This window comes from Protopterus annectens, chromosome 9.part0, assembly GCF_019279795.1.
Source record: "Protopterus annectens isolate FY-2018-M chromosome 9.part0, PAN1.0, whole genome shotgun sequence".
In the NCBI taxonomy this organism is placed as follows: Eukaryota; Metazoa; Chordata; order Ceratodontiformes; family Protopteridae; genus Protopterus; species Protopterus annectens.
In genome coordinates this window covers 695388068-695412603 of record NC_056743.1, presented here as the reverse complement: position 1 = coordinate 695412603, position 24536 = coordinate 695388068, and the positions used below count along the sequence as shown (strand labels likewise).

Genomic DNA, 24536 nt, shown 5'->3' with positions numbered 1-24536 from the left:
CAAGGGGATGGGTTGACTCCAAAGTTATCAGGGCCAAGGGCTGTTGGTGCTGAGAAGTTCCCTTCTTCGTCATGTAGGAGATCATCTCACATAAGGCATATGGGGGCTTCAGCCTTCAAGGCTTTTTGAGAGGGTTTTGTCTGTGCCAAGAGAGAGGTGTCACCACTCAGCTCAGCTCCAACCCAACCTCAGTAGGATTTTGCTTCTTCTTCCCTTTGTTTTATCTGACAGGGATAGTTGGCACCACAGACTTTTGAGACAGCTCACTATGTTAGTTCCCAGTCTGATTCCAACCTGTCTGACTGCCCAGCAGTTCAGGTTTACAGGAAACAGACATGTAAGTGGAAGCACATAGACTCATCTCTGGAGTCGTTTACAGTAGACGCAGATTTGGATGAAGTTAAAGGCTCCCCTAGATTCCTCTCAGGAGACAATACCTTTGGTGTGATCCTAGAATTGAAAAACAAAGAGGGGGATGGTCAACATATGACCCTTCACTGGATGAGACTGTGCTCTTGGAGGCCTTTGGTTCTGGCTCAACTTCTTCCTGGGTAGTACCACCCATTTGTCCCCTTGACTGACTCAACAGGCGTGGAAGGACCCTATGTGATGGAAATAATATTGCAAAAACAGATAGGATCTTGGCAGCACCCAAAGACAGGAAGCTTTGGACCAGAAGTCCACCAGTAGATTCCTTGGTGGTAGCAGTGGCCACCAAGAAGGAATTGTCAAAAGAAAGTTACTCTGTCCACCCCTAACAGGGAGTCTAGGGGGTTGGACAGGTTTGGGAAAAGGACATATGCTTCAATGACCTTCCCCTTCGAGCACTGATATTTAGCTTATGTAACATGATTCCAGAAAGACTTGAGTAAAGAGCTCTGCAAGTCTCTCTCCAGTAACCTACCTGTGGATGCCCAGGAGACTGTGGACTCTCAGATCACTACCCTCCAGTCTATATTGAATTTTAGCATGAGACTGTTATCTAATACAGCTGATGGTACGGCGAGGTCAGCAGGCAACAGCATTACTGTATGCTGACATGCCTAGATACAACTTTGTGACTTCACACAAGGCTTTAAGATATCCTTCTTTAATCCCCCGTTTGATGGTTCAACACTCTTTGGGCCAAAGATGAAAGGTACTCTAACCATCAACAAGATGGTAAAACCCTATCTGAGTGGGAATTCGTCTTTCCATCCCTCAATGGACCTTCTCTAGGAATCAGAGGGGTGACAAGAAGATGCAATCCCACATATCATAGGTTTATTATCATGATACTCCTGGGTTCAGACCTGTTGTGGCAGATGAGGGGGTAACTCAAAGGGATGTTGCCCAAGAAGCGGAAGTGGACCGCAGAATGGCCTCTGCAGACTAGAAGCAGACTGAAGATGCCCATCCATGTGCCTACAAACCTTGCAAAACATAACAGATTCTTGGGTTCCGTACATAATTTCCAGAGGTTACTGAATTCCCTTTTCATTTTCCCCAACGAAAAAAGAATAACAGAGTTCCCAACATTCCACCCAGTCAGTAGAAAGCTGCAGCAGCAGAAATTTCCAAGCTGCAAGAAAATAAAGTCCTCCAAAAAGTCCACGGAGACCAATTAGAGTCCAGAGTCTGTTCAAGGTTCTTTTTTGGTGCCCAAGAAGAAGGAGAACTTCAGACCCCTTCTAGATCCGAGTCATTTAAATCAGTTTTTAAAACAGACAAATTCCAGATGGTCACGATCCAGTCCATATCACCTGTTCTGAGGAAAGACGATTGGATGTGCTCAAAAGTTCTCCAAGGTACATACTATCACATAAAGATAGAGAGGCATTCCAAGAGATTTCTCTGTTTCCGGCTGGGAGACAGTCATTACTAATTCAGAACACTGCCCTGTGGACTCATCCAGCCCCCAGGATGTTTTCCAAGATAAATGCAGAAGTTGCAGCATGTCTACATTTGTAAAGGATTCAAGTTTTCCCCCACCTCGATGATCGGCTCTTCACTACTACCTCCCGCATCTTCTTTTATACCATCTGGACCATCAGCTCCTTTGAAAACAAAACCTAGGAATCGCAATAAATTTAACCAAGAGCCATATGGACCTGTCACAGCAACTAGAATTCATTGGATGCTACCTGGACTCAGCATTACAAATTGCCAAGTCACTCCACTCCTGAGTATTCTCCCTACGCCTAGTAGCAATACAGGTGCTTTAACATCTTTTACCCTCAGTAAGGTCATTTTTATGGCTGTTGGGTCTAATGCCCTTCACAATACTACTGATCCCTGTAGCCAGGGCTGTACATGAGGGTGCTCCTGTGGACTCTTTCTGGGCAGTGGTCTCAAAACAACCCATTACATGCCAAAATTCGCATTACTTATGTATGAAGAAATCATATCAGCTGGTTGAAAATACATTAGTGATGGAAGGTCGCTCCTTTCACACAGGTCATCCATTGGCTGTCATAACCACGGATGCCTCACTTGTAGGTGAGGGGGGCATTTCGTAGGGGGAATGGTTTAAGATTCTTCATCACATCTAGATGCCAATCTTCACATCAGTGTCTTGAAGATGAGAGCAGTCCACCTAGCATTCCAGGCATTTCAGGACTTTCTGCCCATCTGACATTCTGATTTTCATACAGACAGACAGACATGGCAGTAGTCTGGTACATCAACAAGTAGGGAGGAACTCACTTGTACCCTCTTTCTTGGGAAACTGTGAGAGTGTGGCAATCAGCGATGTCTTCACACCAATTTCTGAAAGCAATGCACATCCCAGGGACATCCAATGTGTTAGCAGACAAATTGTAAAGAACTGTCTTAATGCCTAATCAGTGGTCCCTCAGTCCAGCAGTGAGAGCTTTGATTTTTCTTCTCTGGAGCTAACCGTGCTTCACCCTTTTTGTATCCTACCTAAGCAAGATGAGCAGCATTTACTTTGCCCTGATCCCTCCACAGGGACAGTCACAGAGGGACGCTGTGGTTCACAATGGACCCCCACGTTTCCTTTATGCATTTCCCCCATTGTCCATAACAAACCAATTCATTCAGAAGGCAAGAAGGTGCAAGGCCAGAGTGATTCTCATTGCTCCCTTCTGGCCCCACCAAACATGGTTTCTGTTTCTGTGGCCTCTACTAGTACAACCCCCATGAATGTTGGATCAGTATCCAAATCTCTTGACTTACCTGGCCATATTGCCTCCTCTGGACCAGAAATCCATAAAAAAATAATGGCTTGGTTCCTCCAGTTCTGACATTGATTAGAGATGCTAGGATTCCATCATCGGTTGTTCAGTTTATTTCAGCCACCCAAAAGCAATCCAACAAAAAGGTTTATCATGGCAAATGGAAAAGCTTTTCCATGTGGGCTAAGCTGAAAGGAATAGATCCTTTTTCTGCTTCCATCCCTTCCATATTGGAGATTCCGACTGAGCTCTTCCACAGTGATTCCAATTTTATTACTATCAAAGTGCAAATGGCTGTAATTTCATATTTTCACATAGGTCAGAATGATACCTCCACAGCATCTCTTAAAGTCTGTAAAGCCTTTCTGAGGGAAGCGTTCCTTCTACAACCCCCAATCAGAGACCCATTATCTCTAAATGTGATATTACTATTTTGCTCAAACCATTAACTCAACTTTGAACCAGCAGATTTCAAGTTCCTCTTTTGGAAGACAATTTTTCTTGTGTCTTGTTACATCGGCCAGATGAATTTCAGAGATACAGACACTTTCTGCAAACCCCCTTAACTGGTTTACCACAAGGGTAGAGTTTGTTTAAGGGCTAATGCATCTTTCCTTCCTAAGGTGGCATCCAAAGCAAATTTAAACCAATCCATTAACCTATTAGTGTTTTTCCCAGATTCTTCAGCAAAGATGAATATACTTGACTATACTCTGTATATGTTGGATGTTCATCTCCAACTCAGATTTTACCTCCTTAGAATGAAACACCTCAGGAAATCTGGCCAATTATTTATTGCCTTTTCTAGACCTAAATTGAGAAAGCAGTTTCAGAGGTTATGCTTTCAAGATGTTAGCAAATTATATTTCTTTTCTGTACACAAAAAAGGGCCTAAGCCAAAAGCCCATTCCACAAGAGCGAAAGCCACCTCAACAGCCTTTATGAAAAGACTTCCCACTGATATTTGTGCTGTTGCATCTTGGTCAATAGTTCACATCTATGTGCCTTATTATAAATTGGATGTACAGTCTAGATCACATTTCTCCTTTGGTTCCATCATTCTCATGAACATGCTTCTTTGATGCCACCCAGGTAAAAATAGATTGGGAATCTGTCCCATGTGTTGAATTGGACAAAAGTAGACAACACTGGATACAAAAGTTATGTACTTAACATAATGACAGATCCGTGTTGTCTGAGTTTTGTCAGGTTCAACCTCCCTTCTGCCCCCTCCAAATTATCATCTATTGACTTCTGGTGACATGGATCTCACTTGCACCCTGTCTCTAAACAGTTCTTTCAGACTGTTATCCTGTGCTAGATGTTTCCTATCAAGTTAGTAATTAACCTTAAAAGGGTTATTAGATCTCTAAATTTTTAGTTGGTGGGGCAAACTCGATCTTAGGTACTAAGGTAGATTAGATGGAATTATGTAGGGAAGGAGTCAGAGCCATGGATCCCTGAAGCTTCAGAGGTTGTGCCGAGGTGCGATCCAATTGGATCCAACAACCCATGTGTTGAACTGGGTGAAAATCAGACAGTGCTGCTGTATCATTATGATAAGTACATAAGTTTGTTTTTAATAGTAGGCTGGTTATTGAAAAAAAATATACCACTTAATTAACACAGCTTGAGAAAAAAAAACTGGCTTAAATGCCAAGAGCAGCAAAATAAAACTATTGCAGACTGTTTTGATTTATGTCATTGACTCACTTTTTAGCAAATTTTACATGATTAAACTTGTTTAGTTAGATTTACTGAGCAAACTTGGGCAACAGCCTAATCAATCTATGCTGCTGCCTAAGTTTGGGAAATTTGTAACAAACAGATTTTATGTGTACTCTGACTCCACAGGGTCTAGACTACAGAGGTAAGAGGTAGAGATTATGTATACCTAGCAGGAGTTATACATGCTCTTGGGTGTTGTATTACTCTTTTAACATGTTGCCAGGTGAGTTTGTGGTGCTGCAGGTTGTGATATCTTATACTGCCAGAGTGTTTCAGATATGTGTTCATAGTTTCAGAAGGAGATGCAGACATGGTTAGGTTGCATGCTAACTTCCTTACATAGTAAGAACTGTGGTTTGTAGAGTTTGTTTGAATCCTGCTGCTTTTAGCCCTTACACAGCTGTCCACTCTGTGTCTATGTCCAGGGAACTTTGAACCCCTCTCATGACTTAAACTCTACTACTGCCTCTGACAATACATTCCATGATCTTATCTCACAAGTAATATTTCCTTATATTCCCCCTTCTAGCTGCTGCATTGTCATAATTTCCCTAACTCTATTATCTGTTTGACTCCATTATTTCCAAAAAAATGTAGTATATCCATTTCATGCCCCTTTCACTTTTTTTACTCAGTTTTTATTTCCAAACAAATGACATGTTACATCATACATAATATATTCTAAATTCAAATTAAATACTATGTACAGTATTTACATTCAGCCTGACATAAGTAAAGAAATCAGTATATTCATGAAGCAAAGATAATCAGTTTTGTTATATGATTATTAGAATGAGACAGAATCCATTTGTAGAGTATCTATCAGTAATAAAACTTTTCTCCACGGATTGTTGACTAATGGCCTAGGATAAATGCTGAGTTCTTTAGTCTTGATTTCCATCTATGCTGTTTTCTTCAACAAGGGTAAAAAAATCCTCCAGTGTAGCTATTGTATTGGAATTCCACCTCCTGGTTATACATTTTCTGACAATTGCTAGTATTGTCCAAAATAAATACAAGCTTGTTGCATTCAAGTAAATACTTTCATTTACATGTAATAAGATTAAAGCTTTAGTTAAAGCAAAGGAATCTGTAAATATAACCAACGGGAGGAAGAACAGCAAAGTCCTCTGTAGAAAACACTCCTTTATTGAATAAAACCACAGTAGTTAAGCACTTTCATCCCTCTCATAGGGACTTCTTCAGAACAATACCATCAAGATTTCCCAGCATTCATATACATCTGACAATAAACCAATTAATGCCTATTAATTGCATTATTTAAAATTTACATTGTTAACAATTAAAAGAAACATACCCTTGTACTATTACTATATGCATATAAACTACTGTGGTTTTATTCAATAGAGGAGTGTTTTCTACAGAGGACTTTGCTGTTCTTCTTCCCTTTGGTTACCTGGTGTGTGGATATTTTTCAGTTGATAGTCTGTAAGTATAGCCTGCAGAAAATTATTTATATCAGTTCAGTAAGTTTTAATAGCAGTACAGTCATAAAAGATAGGAGTCCAGTCAGCTTTTATCTTCTGTTGACATCTCCAACATGATTAATTTTTTTGAGGAGTCAATCTTTGCAACTTTATCAGGTGTTATGAAAGATCTGTTCCGAAACGTCCTACTGAATATTCTCCAGTATTGTGCATAAGACATTAGTTTGTTTTCTGGGGATAATATGTAAAGATTTCCTTTAGTAATATGTTGACAAATTGATTTGGGTGTCATTTTATAAGTTAAGTCACCCTATAAAAGGGAAATAGCATTCTTCATATTATAATTATTATAAACAGATCCAAATAGCCAATTTATGAATTTTGGCATGTTCTTATAAGAAGAATTACTGATTGTTCTGCATATATTTTAGCATATGTTAAAACACTTTGTAGAAGAAGCTAATCTTGAGATGTCATCTCGTCGTATGTTTTTATGTGCTGAATATCTAAAATCTTTTGATCTCTGATGCACACCCCTTTCACTTTTGTTTTTATTCTCTAATGTGTTCATGTACAACTGAGTCTCTTCTGATAACCTTGACCATCCATATCCCTCACCCCTTTGGTAACACTTTCTACCAGCCTAACTTCCCTTCATCCAAGTGTCTTACAAAGTTGTACACATAGCTTCATTACCAGTGTCCTTTACAATATATACATACATTCAGATATTTCAAGCACGGCCATTAATGCCCTTCTAGTGTGCCAATATACCAAAACACTTGTTCACACAGTAAATGTCCAGGCTGTTCTTAAAAATATCTAAACTAGTACTTACTTTAATGTAATTTGGTAGTCTGTTCCATGCATTGGCTACTCTGTCAGAGAACCAATCAGTACACTTCTCATTCCTATAGAATCTTCTCCATAGGTTATCTGATGATTCTCTAGTACTTTTTGATAACCCCAAACATTCCCAGAGGTAGTTGTCTCTAAATGCCCTATACACCTGAATAAGATCTCCTTTTAAATATATGTAAGAGACACTGTACAAGTTCAGATATTTTAGTCTTTCATAACTTAAATTTTCACATGCATGGACACCCTTGGTATATTTCCTCTGTACTCTTTCCAATTTATTCATGCTTGTTTTCTTATAGGGTTTCCATATTGTTATTCCATACACAAATTTGGGTCTAATGTAACTAACAAACAATTACTTCATTATTTTTGATTTCCTAGACATTATAAATCTTTTTTATACAACCTGTAGTTTTATAACCATCATTAATTAAACTGGTTGATATGATTAGAAAAACTCATAGCTGAATCTACCCATATACCCAGGTCCTTAAATGAGTCTACAGTTTCAATCACTGTATGCTGTATTAAATACTCATCTTTCAGTTTATGTCCCCCAAATCTCATATGCTTATTTTTTTTTTTGTATTTATCAGCATACTGTGTGAAAATCAACATCATCCTGTCTGGGGATGGCATAATAGTTAAGGTGTTTACTTTACAGACATAAGGTACAGGGTTTGGTTCTCACTTAGGGTAATTGGTTAGGCTTAAAATAGGTCATAAGGGCACTTAACCTACTACTAATCTATGAACCTGAAAAAGACGCTGCTCCTTGTTCTGCGCACCTCAACATCTTATTGGTTCTTTCCACCACTTGTTCATACTGCCTAGCAAGATTCAGCTTAAGTTGTTTATTTTCATTCATTTTTTTCATCATCAGTGCAGCTTAAGGTAACTTAACTTTTTAAAACATTATAAATTCAATTCTAGCTGCTGACCTTTTTTTTCTGTTCATCTCTTTTCTACAGTTCTTTGCCAATGCTTCCTGTTGATCATCCATTCCTCCCTTGGCCAATTGGCCCTTTCATTCCTCATCACCAGAGTGAGGGTTGAAGGAGAGGGGACATCATTCAAGATTTATTTATTTTATTTTTTGCACACCTCCTGTTTCTTAATTCGTTTCCTTCCTCAGTGCAGCACCAAAGCTTCTCACTGGTTTTAGATTTTACAATCTTTCAACGTTATTCAACATTTTATTTTCTAACCAACTGATGCCTAATTTCCAGTAATCCCAAATGTCTGTCCTGAGACTTTTTCCAATACTGTTCTAGGGATGGTAAAATATACAGTGGTGTGGCCACTGTTGTCTGGTACTCTTGAGTCTTATCTTTGTCATGCCTTCTGCATATGTTAAGACTAGGTCAAGGGATTGGTTTTCTTTATTGCAGATTTCACTGTTTGTACTTGTTTAGTTTTTATCAAAGCTTAGACTGTTTCCCTGTCCCTTCCAAATCTAGATGTGGGCACTTCCCATCTCACAGTCACAAGATTAAGAGCTGCCCTCTGAGTATGGTTCTCTTCCTCCTTATTAACCCTCTGTTTCTGCTTTTAAGTATGTCATTAACATTCTTTCCAGCATTTGAGCATTCAGGTACTGTATCTGCTCAACAAGAACTTATTGGCTTCCTCTCCAACCTCAGAGCCAGCATCAGCCTTATTTTTTTCTTCATCACCAGTTACCATCCATGATACCTTTTATTCCATGCCAAATACATATGCTGTTTTACTTCTGCAGTTCATTCTATACATCTCAGTTCATTTGTCACTTTATCAGACTCCCAATCCTTTACAGGAAAACAGGGAAAAAAAAATTCCAGTCCTATAAGGAATTGAATGTTAGATGATCATCTAATGAATTGTATCTTTAAAATATATGGGTGCTAGTAATTGTGATAAAATAAGTGCATGCACATAGAACATTGAGTGCCAGATATCTTTTATCATGGCTGGGTATTTACAGTGATATTTTTCTTTCAGAATGTGTCCTTTGAAGTGAATCCTGGTGAGATCACAGCACTCGTGGGGCCTTCAGGGGGTGGAAAGTCAACCTGCGTGTGTCTCTTAGAACGGTTTTATGAACCTCATTCTGGAGAGATCTTGCTGGATGGGAAGCCACTTCATGAATATGACTACAAGTACTTACGTTCAAAGGTAAAATTATAAGGTTGCTTTGTGTTTGTTTATGCAAGAGGGTTATTGGTATTAACATGACTAAGCAGTAGCTTTTGATCAGATCTAAGTGTATATTGACTGTAGCAATTATTATGGTCATGTGGAATAATGGTCTAATATGATATCACATTATATTGTGGTTGATTTGCAATTACCACTAAAATATCAAACACAGACCAGACACTGGGTGTTGTAAATCACAGAAGAGAGAGAGACCTCCATTTCTACTAAAGCAGTATGAAACAGTTAACCAGTTTGCAGTTTTTTAATCCAAAAACATCTTATAGCATCAAGAGCAACAGTCATAACACTGAAGCATTTAGCTTGAAGTAACTAAAGGAAAGGTTAACGAGGAAGGAGAGGTTTGGTTTGAGATGTTGTGTAGCCTTTTAAATCTCAAGTCTCTTCATTCTCTGAAGCTTACCCCTTTTATCCCTGCACCTGGGTTAAGAGTCATAAACAATCCAGTAATAATCATTGCTTTCCAGTATCTTACACAGTGTGAGTCTGTAGTGCTCATTAGTGAAAGGGTCCAGCTGTCAGTGCCTGTAAAGCATAGACCTTCCAAGTGTCTCTGCAGGAGTCAGACCTTGTGTCAGGGCTCTCAGAAGTGTTGCTTGCTTTGCCTGGTGCTTCAGCATGCCAGTAGCAGCTGTCACCATAACTAAAGCTAGCATGCAAGATAACAAGATGTAAAGATTCTAGGACGGGCTGTTCTATGAAGTTCACTCTTGCAGCACTGACTTTTATTCTGTTGTCAAGGTCATTATTCTTCAGGCAAAGACTGCTGTTCACGTCATCATCTTCATACAGTAGTTTGAACAGAAAGGTGTATCCTCGTTTGTTACCTCCCATTATACATAAAGTCTTGCTGTTCCATTAGAAGGTGAGGAATATCTTTAGTAAATGATGCATTACCATTCTGTAGGCTTAAGGGATCAAACCCTCTACTTCTCCCTTAGGGGCTAAGTGCATGCTAGTGAGGACTGAAAACATTCCCATAGGTTTACCTGCATCAGATTATTGGCTCTTGGTATTTCTGTTTCCATTGCTAGACTTCACAAGCCTGTTAATCATAAGGTGGTAAATAGCCATGAAGGCATGGGAGACCACTGTTCAGCAAGTTGGATGACTTGCCCTGTAGTGAACATTTATGATTATGTGCCAGTTTTGCTGTGTATCTTCCCAGTGTACATGAAACCAGTGTTTACTGTGTAACTAGTTTTGGCTACCTGCTTATGGGACGCAGTAGAGTCTCATGTATTGAAGTAGGGGATGTAGGAAGAGACCATTTTCTTCTTTTCTTCTTATTTTTCTGCTTTTAAATAGTCTGAAGTGCTGGAGTTTTATTTCCTGATGGTGGATAGGTGTAATGAGCTCCCGTGTTTTAGAAATCCTTCACCTGAGGGATCACTGTTTTGAGGAGTCCCTCCAGAAGATAAGATCCACCTCAGAGTGGCCAACCAATTCCTCTACCATTCCTAAAAGTGAATTTTTGCCTGTCTGGGCGGATAGAGATGGATCTATAAGCTTAGGAACATAGAATCTATTATGCAAGTGATCAAAGTTATCATAACATGCCTAGCCATATAGACCTTTCAGTAGACAAACTTAATATTTCTTGGCACCCTTTTCATGCACTAGCTAGTGCGTACCTTCATATCAGAAAGGATGTACATGATAACCCTGGTATAAATGTATGTCTACCTATCAAATCATCAAGATGTGCCTTAAAGGTAACCAGACTAGTACTTGTTGTCCCAGCTTTGATTTTGGTCCACAGGTATATTGTTTTTTGTTCTGAAAGCACCTTTGTAGAGGTTTGTTAATGGCCATGGAAACTGAGATGGCCCTTTCTGTTAGAAAGGCATCCATAGCCAGATTTCTTTGTGATTTCCTTAGCTTAGTACAAGTCTTAGAAGTCATAGGATCTGGCCACTTTGCCACCATTTAAGCAATTCAAGGCAACTGACAGATTTGGGGGAGAATATATTTTCTTTAGTCACACTGGCCTTGAGGTCCCTTAGATGTTTGTCATGTGTGGTGATTTTAAGACTTCTATAGTGAACCAAGTCATTGTTTCTGACTCTGAGGATCATGTTTTCACAGAGAAGCTACTGCACAGACCTTCTCAGATGGGAGTGTATGTCGTTTATTGCACTTTTGATACCACATATGTGTTGGATCTCCCATGTGGAAAGCTGCCAGTCAGAAAATCAAATTAAAAGTCAATGTCTGACAACATGGATAAAAAAAGAAAATTTCAGAATGATATTGAGGAACGAAACCCTGATTATGACAGTCAAATGAAATATGAGAGGAATGATGAAGCTGACCTTACTTTCTTGTCTTCAAGGAAGTGTTACAGGTGCATATCCAGGGGTACATTGCCTGCTTGTAGATCCTCTCTGGAGACCTGAGATGTAATGGTGACCAGAAATGTGATGGAGGCATCAGATGTTGGGTGTATTTTCACTCACAGAAGCAGATGACAAAATGCTCAGATCACCCCATTACACACCCATCTCTTATGATGTTTTGGGCATGCTTAGCAGGAATGGTGAAGCTTAACAGAATACTTTTTGCATGGCTTAGTGGTCAATAGGTATATGACAAGAAATTCATCAAAAAATCTTCATCAGCACAACATAAAACTAAAATGCAAAAATGTTGTTGTTTGCAGGGTGACACATGCATCATTCATTTTAGGGACTGGGGCACCCTCAACCTCTGTTGCTTAAATATTACATATCTGTGTTCATAATCCCTCAGAGGTAAAGACTATGCCCTTTTCCTGAGGTTATGTGAGCAGTGATTTAGAATCAATGGCAAGTTTCTGATGTTGAATTTTTTTTTACTTTTTCATTTTGAAATTCAACTTTTTTATCAACAACTTTCTGATCCAGTACTTTTGGTGGCTAAGACAGCTGTCTTGTGTATTGTTTCATACAGAGCATCATGGTTTGACCTGCTATCTTTTAATAAAAAAATCATTCATAAAGTCTTGGATACTGCATTTAGATGCTTCCATCACCCTGGTATTTGTTTGTTAAACATCTTTATTAAATCACAATTTAAACTGTGACATAGGTACACCTACATTAATAGAAAAAAAAAGAAAACAAAACAAACCATTGGTGTTTCTTGACCTAAATGTCTTCTAGAGGTTTTGCAAAGGAGCAAAGCTATACCATGGAGAAAGTGTGTGATGCTCCCAACTTTTGTTTTTTACATCTCTAAGAAAAAGGCATATAGATGCCTAAGGTGGTAGACTAAGCTTCAGGATCTCCATCTTCCATCCAGTGTCACTAAGCGTTCATTAACTCTGTTGTCCCAACAGTAGTTCTACTCTAGGTATTCCATAGGTAGCTGCCCTGGTGGGAGGTCAGTTCTGCAGACTTTCTATACAGTAGAGGTCCATTACCTGAGATAGATGAGCCCTAGATGTCATAGAGAGTTGCTGTGATTTATAGCAATTAGTGAAGGACTGAATAATTATTCCTCAGCTAGTAATCCTTTAAAAGACCAGACAGCATCACAGAAGCTCATGTGTCAGACCCATTTTTAGCTGTACAAAGGGTGTGAAATACATTCTGGTAGGGGAACAAGGGAAGTGATTTTACTTTCATTTATTTCATTTCCAACACTTTAGTGTTCATCAGCCTTTTCCAAAACTCATAATTTAAAGCTTTAATGTCAGTTATGCAGAGGTGTGCATAGACATCCAAGACACTGTCATGTCACTTTTTTCATTGGACTTCTGGATATCAGGAAGAGGCATGATGAGTCCCTGTTAGCATGTCATGATATAGAGTCTCATTGAATGTTCCTGTGTTTTTCCTAAGACAATTGGCTTCTGTTTGGCTTTTTGTCTGACACAGAAGTTTTACCAAGGTGTTGGTTATAGTGATTTGGAGGCCTTACAGCAGAGACCTTCTTGTGTTCCACATCTGGATAACTGCCTGCTGTAGACCCCTAGCAGTTATCTCTTTCCAGCAGAGCTGGTTTGAAGTCTCCCATGACTTCAGTAACTGAAAATCAAAACAAACTGTGAGAAGTCAACCCCTGCCACCTGCATAGTTTGTAAAAATTTTCAAGATGGTGCAACACTATGTTGAGGCTATTTTCTACTGGAGGGGATTCAAGAGATATTGTTTCCTGGATTTTCATGCACTTCTTTGGCAATTTGGACTTGTAGTAGCTAGCCTTTTTATGATCCTTCAGTGGACCATGCATTGCCAGTGGTTGCATTGTTGCCGTGTTTTGAGACTAACTATCAGCTTTAGTGTTCTTCTGCCAAGGCAGTTGCGTATATATTAGCTATGGTGACAAAACCTCGGCAGCTTTTAAACCTCATAGTGTTTTCACACTGAAATTACTGATTGCTAAAGCCCCATATAGGGATACCTTACTTTTAGTTTTGTCCTGGCTACCTTTGCTAGGGGTTACTGTCAGCTTGGAGAAGTCATCCCTATTTCCACTAAAGTGTCTGTCCTTCATAGGAGCTGTACTTGATGCTGTCCAGGGCCATGCCTTCCTTCTAGCTGAAATATTTCAGGGGCACAGGAGTATGGCTTCTTGGCTTATATCTCAGAGGGTAAGTTCAAGCCCATGTTCTGTTACACCTCCTTAGGGCTTATAGCAGAGGTGATGGTTATAGTGACATTGGCTTGTCTGCACATGTAGCTGCTGTAGTGGACTGTTTGATGCCAGCAGTTGCAGAACAATAATTCCCTTTCAAAAGTGCTCTTGGTCTTATATCCCTGCTGACATTTCACAACCTGGAGATGATTTTTTGCCTTTCTGCCTTTTTCTTCATTGCATTTCATTATCTTGGATATGTCATCCAGTTTGGGTAGCTGTGGTTCAGACCTGATGGAGTCAAGCTGAGGACACTTCTGTTAGCCCTTCAGGATTTGGAGTTTCTTCTGAAGGATGAACCACTCTTGGTGATGTCAGACAGAATGGCCGTAATTTATTTCAACAAACATGGCAGGACTCTCTGAAAGTAAATTAGACAACTTATTTTCTTGACTGTAGCCTACATTTCTTGGGAATCTTGGTGCCTTGCTGAATAGCTTAGGTCACAGTTCACACTGTTTTTCTTTTCCACTAGATCAGTGGTTCCAAGGTTTTGCAAGCTGGAGGACCCCTTTTATAAAGGAAATATTTTGGTGGACCCCTATATTTTGGATTGTGTTTTTAGACTGATATTAATAGTTAATGTTAAAGAATGTACTACATATTATCAGTGTTTTTATTTGTAAACAAAAAGGTGGCGGTACGCATAAGTTGCGTTTGGGTCAACCCCCAACCCCCCCCCAACCATTCCATTGTCCCATTACTTGGCTAATTATCCCCATTTACCATAAACGCTGTTGAAAACTTGCAGTGTAAATACTGTTTTCTGCTTTACTTCTACAATGATTACAGATATTTGGATTTAATTTAAAACTTTTATTTCAATTTTTATAGCACAAACACTGACAGACATTTGCTAAATAAAGAAATGCAGTCTCACAATGAAAACAGGCTTAAGCATTAAAACTTCTCTGCCTTTGAAACTCACATTCACTGAAACAGCATTGAAACCCACATTCAAAGAAAATGTATCTAATCAGTGGCGGATTTTATGTTTACCTTTTGGGTTTTTCAAATCATAGGTCCCTTGCACACATTTTAGGACCATGCAAAAATTATTTGATTCACCTTCCTGAATGTGTAATTAAATTATAATATATAATTAAATTATATCCCTTGTTAAATACAGCACCAGTTGTTAGAGTGTGTTTTAAATTTATAGTTTTTAACGTTTTTCCAGAAACCAATGAAACAAAACGTATGAACCAGTAATGACAAAAATACCCATTTCAGAACATCTCAGCCAAAAAAGGCCATTCAAACTTCTGTCATTACAATCCACCAATATCAGTCAATATGCCTAATCTCTGCAGAAGTAAAAGTCATCTGAATAAATCCACAGTAAAGAGATCTGTAACTAATGAAAAGGTTGCTGCTAGGAAACACGTTTATATTTCAGTGTTTCATCTACAAATTCAGTGCCTGCTGTCCTTGAAGAATAAATTACCTATGTTACATTAAAAATGTAGAACCCACAACCTACTGCATCAAAATGCAAGTATGCTGTGTGTTGTGCCACTAACACTATAAAATTCTATACCACAATAATGATACCATTTGCTAATCTGGACAAAGCCTAAAATAAATAGGGACATATTATAAATATTGCTCTTATAAACATAGAAATACTAGAGTAACAGGATTTGTGTTAGTATGCATTTTTCTAATCTAAAGGTTAGGAAGTCTAAATCTCAAATGTTTGATATTATTTAGTAACTTCAGTCATTTTTATGAGGAGCAGACAAACAAATGGGGCAAAAATCTGGGCATTCTGCAAAAATCTGGACAGTTGAGGGGTATGCTTCTTACGACACACACACACACACACACACACACACACACACACACACACACACACACACACACCTCCCTCCCACCCATCTCCCACACACACACACACACACACACACACACATCCCTCCTAGCCACCCACACACACACACCCCTCCCTCCCCCCACACACACACATGCACGCACACACACACACACACACACACACACACACACACACACACACACACACACCTCCAGCCAACCTACACCCCCCCACACACACACACACACACACACACACACACACACACACACACACACACACACACACACACCAAACATACCTGTCAACCTCTTAGCGCAGTAAATCTAGACAACGCTTGTCATAATGGGGGGGGGACAAAAGCCCAAAAGTAGGGACACATTTTAAATATTGCTCTAATAAACTTATAAAGTTGCTAGAATAACAGGATTTGTGTTAGAATGCATTTTCTGAAGGCTATGAAGTCTGAAACTCAAATGCAGGTAATTGTTTGTAACTTTAATACTTACATCATCGCAGTGGTTCGTCAAAAAAAAATACAGTTTTTATGAGGAACAGACGAAAAACAAAAGGCAAAAATCTGGACATTCTGTGAAAATCTCTACAGTTGAGAGGTATGACACACATACACCCCTACCTCCGTCTTACGGCCCCCCCCATACCTCTCAAAATCTTAGACTTTAGACTTAGAGCAAGAAATTTGGGCAAAGTTGCAAATAATAGGGGACTTAGGCCCAAAATAGGGACACCTTTGAAATTTTGCTCTTACAGGCTTACAAAGTTGATAGAACAACAAGTTTTGCATTAGTATAACTTTTCTGAATAATATGAAGTCTAAAGCTCATATTCAGTGATTTGCCATAGATTTGCCAGAAAAAACACAATTTTATGAAAAACAGATCAAAAATATGAGGCAAAAATCTGGACATGCTGCGAAAATCTGAAGCTACCCTCTCAACTGTACTGCCTTTTTATTCAAGCCTTGCTTAAGAAAAAAAAAATAACTTCAGGGTCTTTGAAAAGTGTGTGCACTCCTGATACACTGGAACAAGATCATCAGGATCAGCTCTGTGGTACCGGTTTTAATTATGACTATTAATATTTGGTAAAAGGATGAGACACCAGCATAAAGCCATCACTGTAACTCTCTTACGTGGAGGGAACAGAACAGTCTGTTTAAATTTCCACTAAATTACTACTACAATGATTTCTGTCTACTCACTAAATCTTCTGGTTATTTTTGAAGTTCTAGAAAAGGACCTCGGTTTAGGGCAGTTATAGGATTAGGTAAAAAAGCTGTTCATTTGAACTAAGAATACCATCTTCCTTCTTATTCTATCATTTTCTTATCTTGGTTTCAGTTACTTCACCATCAAGGATACATTATTTGGCCATTATAAACTTTTGTAGTCTAGAGGATGGAGAAATGTGTTCCAGCACAGGATAGTTAAGTAGTGTTTGAACAGAATTCTTCATTTCAGGCCTTGTAACATTCTGTCTTGCCTAAATTTTGAACTATCTAAAAGCTTGCTATGTCCTTGAAAGATAACTATTGCAGTATTACTAACTGATGAGATATTCTGCCAAGTGTAGCTGTATGTCCAGCCAGCATACCAAAACCTAGGCGCCTTCCTCATGCCATGTGTCTGATGTATGACCTAAGTCCAAAGGTGGAAGGTACATAAGGGATATACAAGTGTAAATTACCTTAGAACCTCCTTGCTGACAGCCTGACAGCAGAACATTGCTTCATTCCCTGTGGTGAGAGACCTGGGTACACAAGTTGACAACAATCTCACATTCGACCATCATGTAGTGGCAGTGGTCAGAAAAGCCTTTTACTTGGTTCATCTCATACGTAAAGAGATTGCATCCAGAAAAAAAGGTTATTACCTCTCTGTACTCCTCGCTTATTAGGCCAGTAATTGAGTACAACGCACCATTTGGTATGTACCTCTCCAAACACCTGCACCAACTGGAAAGGCCACAGAAATACCTCACAAAGAGAATCCATGGCCTATAACACCTGCCCTATGTGTACAGGGTCAAATCACTCTACTCAGTATCGTACAGATTGCTCAGAGGTGATTTGTGTCTCACCTACAAGGCAATCTTAGACCCTGCTCTACTAGAGGTGCTCCATGTCTGTAAATCTAACTCCTCGTGCAATACCGAATCAAAAGGCCTAAATCTAATATGCAATATTAACAAAGGATAGGTTTGTCTCCCAGAGGCCGCCCCCATCTCTGGAATAGACTCCCCATACATGTCACACAAAATACGTCGTTGACCCTCTTCAAGCACAGCCTTGATGAGTGGATGGGAAACCATAAATTTGTCCCAGGGGTTCCACGTATGTCCCTTATTGACAGGGGGTGACAGGTGCTGACTAAGGTTTCTTTTTTGGGGATAAACTCTTGGCTAAGCTTGTAAGGGCCCCAGGGCCATTAGCATAGTAATCTCCTATGATCCTATGTTCTTCAGTCTGTGAGACGTGCTAGTAGTACAGCTGTTTAGCCTGTAGCCAGATAAGTACCCCATTGAGGACCCTTCCTTTTCTTACTGCATTTCTTAATTGTTATACATGTCATCCAAGAAAAGGAAATGTGACTGCGGGAGGCAAATTCCGCACAAGGATCATCATGAGAAGTTTGTTTGCCTTAGCACTGAACATAACTATAATGATTGTGTGATTTGTTAGTCCTTTGTCTTCATTCATGACCCCTACTGGAGGCCAATATGGGGCAGCCTATTTGCACATTGTGTGATTGATCGAACGTCTGTTTAGACAGGAATAGGGAACCCTGGCTAGTTATCTCCAAGGGACCAGGAGGTATTCTGCAAATTTTAGTTGGAGGAGATACCAGGTTCTCTGACAGAAGTATATCAGGGCTGTGATCCTCCACATTATGTTTAAGCGTAAGTCCCAATAAAGAAAAAGCAAAAGGCCAAGTATACTTCCCCTCCTCAGGCTATAAGATATTCAGAAAAAGATTGGCAAGACTTTACTTGGGACTGTTTAAAGCCTTTATGCCTTTGAAGATGCCTTACATTCACTGCTGCAGTATTCTTAAACATCTGGGATTCCCCTGCTGCAAAAGCCTGATGTCCAGCCAGTCTTCCAAAGACTCCTGCATTTAAAAGGATTGGGGAACATCACCATACACTGCCTGTGTAACGTATGGCATAAAGGTGATGTTCAGGCCTGCCAAAAACAGAACTTCTTTGCTGCCAGTCTGAATGTATCTTTTACATAGTCAGTGTGTTTACCTGCATCTGTTTTCTTCCAGTTGAATGCATTTTGTTCTCCAGTGACTTCTTATACCTGTTTGCTGTTTTTGGAAGATAAGTGCCATGTTGGGGGTTTTGTTTTTTTTCTTGGTTTTTTGAGTTCCTTGGGTGTTAATGTTATCCAGGAGGGGTAAATGCTAGTGTGGGAGACAGATTCCCCATAGAGACTGCCACATTAAGTGTCTTTTTTGTCTAGGTGCTTCTCATGACCATATGTCTTGCTCTGTTTGTCAGGTGTTCGTTCCAGAAACCCTTCACAGTAGACTTTCTTCCCTTTCCTTGTATCTTGAGAACCAGCATCTTAAGCTACTCACTAAAGATACAATGGAAGGAATCTCCCACCCTGAGGGCCAGCCATTATGAAAGAAGGTGAAAAAGGTACATCTGGAATCTTCCACTGTCCGACCTCTGAAAGGTGTTTCTCCCAAGGTCACTGAATCTGGAGGCTCACCTGGCTGTGTTGTCAGATTTCTGTGCCATGACCATGTTGCAGGCCGGTGAAGATCCAGCTGGCAGCACATCTGAACGTTTTGCAGGCATCCATCTCAGACTTTCAGAGGGAACCTCAGTTGATTTTTTCTCATAGGGGAGTTCCTCAGTTTTTAGTTGAGGAAGAAGCTCCTGCAGCGGTTCTCGGCTGTCATCCTGGGTCTGAGCCTACTCAGGGCATTCCCTTAAAAAAGAAACAAAAAATTAAACATGTTTTGTCTGCTTCTAGGGATCCACAAAGTGAGTGGCAGGCTTTTACTCAAGGGTTATATTCTGCCTTAATGTCCTTAAAGCCTCCTCCTGGGGTTTCAGTTCCTGTTCCTCCTTGGTCCTCTACTCCTCTTAAAGGCCTAGAGACAAGGATTCTTCTGAGGATGAGTTGAATTCTGCTGATGAATCCCTAATTTATTCTACTCAGATTCCCACTCCTTTGGACTATGGGTCAGAGGAGGAGGAATCTATTAGTCCTGATGTTCCTTTGGAGGAAATTTCCTTTGGGGACACACTCTCTAGGATGATGGATTTTTAAGTGGGATAGTGCTCATGTCTCTGATATCCATAGGAGGTACTATGAGTTGCTGCAGTTAGACTCCCCTAAACCTGCAGCTATTCCTCCTGTTTTGGCTGCTTTACTGAATGCTTTCTCCAGTGCCTGTCATGCGCTATATTCTCTCCCCCCCCCTGCTCCCAAGAAACCTGATAGCTTATATAGGGTTAAAGGGATTGTTGTTTTGGTTCTGTTATCAAGAGGTATTTTTGGCCTAGGCTCCAACCTCCATCTGATGATATTAAAGGTAAGTTGATGGATACTCCTCTAAATTCTAAACTTTTGTCTGGGGATGCTGCTGCTAGTTTAAGTCCCTTCAGGATAAGGATAAGGTCCTACGGGAGCTTAAACAACTGTTTTCTACTCCTGTGCGTACATTTCAGAGAAACTACCCTGCTAAGCCTGCCATTATTCGCAGGCAATCCTGACCTTCTACTAAAGGTAAGAAGAGTGGTAAACGGGCTCCTCCTGCTAAGGCTTCTTGGTTCTCGGGGACTCCGAAGCCTTCCTTTCTGGACAAATCATGAGCCGTGTGACTATTCATCTCTTAGCCAATGGAAAGACAAATAGAAGACTGAAAGATCATATTAGAGAACATCTACATAGTATTACCACCCACAATGTGAACGATGCACTTGCCAAACACGAGCTAATAGCTCTTCTGAGCATCGGTTCAGTTTTATTGTCATAGAAAAGATTGAGGACAGTGAACGCAAGGGAGATCTTTTTAATTATACAGAAGCTCAAGAAATAAAATGGATTATTAGACTTAAGGCGGATGGCAAAATGGGTCGGAATGGACACTTAAGCCCATTTTAAAAGCCAGAACATTATTTAAATGAAAATGTGTACACATCAGTGTTTCAAAATGTACACATTTTTATCACATACACATTTTTACATAGGTAGCCACATATACACATATGTTTTATATAGATTATTTGTATGTATATGTATATATTTAGTTCTTACTGATGCAGTATGAGACATACATTTTTGGGGATGACATTGCCTTTTAGCAAGTGTATTTCATAGTGGCCCTTTTAAGAAGTTAAGTAATTGAATGATGTAATAAGTTTTATTCACTGTCATTGGTTTTTGCAGTTTTAAAAGTTTTATATAAGACATATTTAGAAAAAATGTTGTATTAAGGTCTAATGAAACAGGTTTTTCACTAATGAACGTGCTCACTTATTTGTTTTTTATTTTAATAAAGACTGGCTGTGTTTCAAACTCCATACTGGATTTTATTCAGCATACTTACATTTGGTTTATTCATAGGTTCATAGGTAGGTACTAGGCTATCTGCCTGAAGGCATTTATAAGCCTAGCTGGAATGTGTTGGCTTTTGCCGCCCCCTTAGATTAGTACCCTGTGCCTCTGTCCAGCAGAGCCATTGACGTGATCCCTGGGGTAAACTTTCTGTTTCCCATCCACTCGTCAAGGTTTCTCTTGAAGAGGGTTAGCGAGGAGCTCTGCCTAATGTAGACTGGAATCTTGTTCCAGAGCATGGGAAGTCTCCGGAACAGGAATCTATCCCTCCAGCACGTCCTATTTATTGTTGTGGTGAGGTTTAGATCCCTGGAGCATGTTGCTTGAGGGTATATAGTTTTCTTTAGGTGGAGCATGTCCATCAATTTTGGGTTGGACATGGCCTTGTATGTCAGGCAGAGATCACCTCTGGGTAAGCGATATGCAACCGAGTACAGCTGGAGTTTCTTCAGTCGGGCTGCATAGGGCATCTGCTTGAGACCAGTGATCCTCTTGGTGAGGAACTTCTGTGGTCTTTCCAGTTGTTGCAGGTGTCTTGTAAGGTACATCCCCAAATGGGGCATTGTACTTTATGATGGGTCTGATGAGTGATGCGTAGAGGGGCCCAATGACCTCTTTCGATCTGGATGCAAACCCTTTTGTGATTACGTGGGCCACATAGAAGGATTTTTCTAACCACTTTGACAATGTGGTTATCAAAGGAGAGGTTACTATCTACTTGGGTCCCCAGATCCGTTATTACGTCTTCCGTATTTAGGGGGCTACCACCTATGTGATAGTTTGTGGGTACTTTGTTTTTTCCAAAGGGGATGACTATACACTTTTTGACATTTAGCTTGAGACCATGGTTTTGACACCAGGTATCTGTCTCAGTGAGACCCTTTTGGAGGATGTCTGTGTCAGTCGGAGAGTCAATTATAGCCTCTAATTTGCAGTCATCTGCGAACTTGGTGAGCCATAGCCCTCCTGTGCTTGCCTGTACCTCTGAAAAGTATATGCTGAACAGGAGGGGTCCTAGGACTGAGCCCTGGGGAACGCCACTTGTTACAGGTTTAGAGTCAGACCTAGCTCCTGCAACTCTTACCATGTGGGTTCTGTCCATGAGCCAGTTGGCAACCCATCTCGTGACGTAGGGGTTTATGTTCGGGCTGGTGAGCTTGTCTATAATACCTGAGTGGGGAATAGTGTGGAAGGCCTTTGCGAGGTCTAGGTAGGCTGTGTGGACCACCTTTCCCTCGTCTATATCCTTGGTAACTGTCTCAAAGAAGTCCACCAGGTTTAGGAGGCATGATCTGCCCTTAACAAAGCCGAATTGGGTTGGGTCCAGTGTTTGGAGGTTTCCAATGTCTCTGTTAATGAGATCCATGATGATGTGCTCTATAGCTTTGCAGGCCAAGCTAGTCAGGCTTATAGGGCGATAGTTCCTGGGGTCCATTGTGGCTCCACCTTTGTGGAGCGGAATAACCGTTGCTGTGTGCCACTCTGTGGGCACATAGCCTGTGGAGAGGCTGAGTTTAAATAGTGTGTTTAGGTGAGGGTTTAGTTCATCTTTGAGCTTGTGTAGGACGCAGCCTGGGACACTGTCTGGTCCCATTGATGCTGTGTTTTTGGCTTTAGAAAGGGCTGTTTTAACCTGAGTGTCTGTGATTTTGGGGGCACTACATTCTTCTGGTATAGTTATGGGCCCTTTTGGGGGTGAGAGGGGGGTGAAATTTGCACTGAACCTGTCTGCCAGGATGTTGGCAATATCGGTCGGTTCAGTGTATTTTGTGCCATTCTGCACTAACTCCAAGCAGATCTGAGAATTGCCACTTAGATTCTTGACATAGCTAAAGAATGCCTTGTGGTTATCTTTGGAGTCCATGGCAATTTTTCTTTCGAAGCTAGCCTTGGATGATTTTATGAGGGAACGTAGTTTCTTGCTGATACTGATCAGGGATGTCTTCCCTTCTTGGGATTTTACTCTTTTCTGTACTAGTTTCCTCCTTCGATTGTATAGCTTGTTTATGGCAGGGGTCCACCAGACTGGTTTCCTTTTCTTGGAGGAGTGAGTCTTGGTTTTGTTTGGGATAGCATGATCCATGCATTCTTGTAGGTGCCCGTAGAGTGCATTAGTAAAGGATTTTGCAGCTTGGACAGCGTTATCCTTTAGCATGAGGGCTTTGGAACTTCCCACCTTGGTCTTAAGTAATGTGAAGTTTGCTTTTGAAAAGCTTTTCACGGTGGTTTCTTCGACCAGGGGTGGTGGCGGAATGTGGATATCCAGAGTGATTAGTTTATGGTCAGATCTAACCAGCGAGGGGTTGACCTCTGGTGTGGAATACTGGTCGCCCATGTTGGTGATGGCCAGGTCCAATATGTTGTCACCTCTGGTGGGGGTGTTAACCAGTTGATCCAGGGTGTTTGAGTTTATAAAATCTAGGAAATATTGGGCCAGGGAGTTCGTACTTGAGTAGTTCTCCCAGTTAATGTTTGGATAATTGAAACCACCCAATATCAGGGTGTTTGGTAGGACCTTTATGCTTCCCATTGTTTCCAGGAATGCGGAGTGGGGGTCCTGGGACATGGTGAGTGATCTGTAGCAAGCTATAATTTGAATAGCAGTTTTGCCCTTTGTTAGTTGCACGTGGATGATCTCTGAAGCATCGTGCTATGCCACTAACCTGGAGGTGTGGGTATCCTTGATGAATATGGATACTCCCCAGCCTTTTGTATTTCAGTCTGGGTTTTGTGGCTGAAATGTATGGTATGAGTTGTAGCCTAGTAGTGCTGGGGTGCTCTTTGGAGCCTTAAACCAGGTTGGTTTCTGTTACTGCACATATATCGATTTTCTCCATACTGAGGAGTGCCTCGAGTGCATGCATTTTGAGGTTTAGACTTCTGGCATTGAACAGCATTACCCTCAGTTTTTTGTTACTTGTGCTATTTACGGTGGTGGGTTTGTCTTTTCAGCCTTGCCTAAAAAAGGCACTATGGGGGTGGCAAGAGCCTTGGCGAGTATTCAAAAGCCTAAGGGTGACAGGTGCAAGCCGTCTCTAGCAAAGCAGCGTGGCTTGTCGAACATGTCATCCCAGGCTGACAGACACTGGATC

The 24536-nt window shown here is 40.5% G+C and overlaps 1 protein-coding gene across 1 annotated transcript in view; it reads left to right on the top strand.

The window, feature by feature from the left end:
• Positions 1 to 24536, top strand: part of LOC122810570 — a 945872-nt gene that overhangs the window by 306827 nt on the left and 614509 nt on the right. The window contains exon 9 of the mRNA XM_044082150.1: positions 9194 to 9367. Within this exon, the coding sequence (XP_043938085.1) occupies positions 9194 to 9367 (174 nt within the window). The remainder of the gene's footprint in view (positions 1 to 9193; positions 9368 to 24536) is intronic.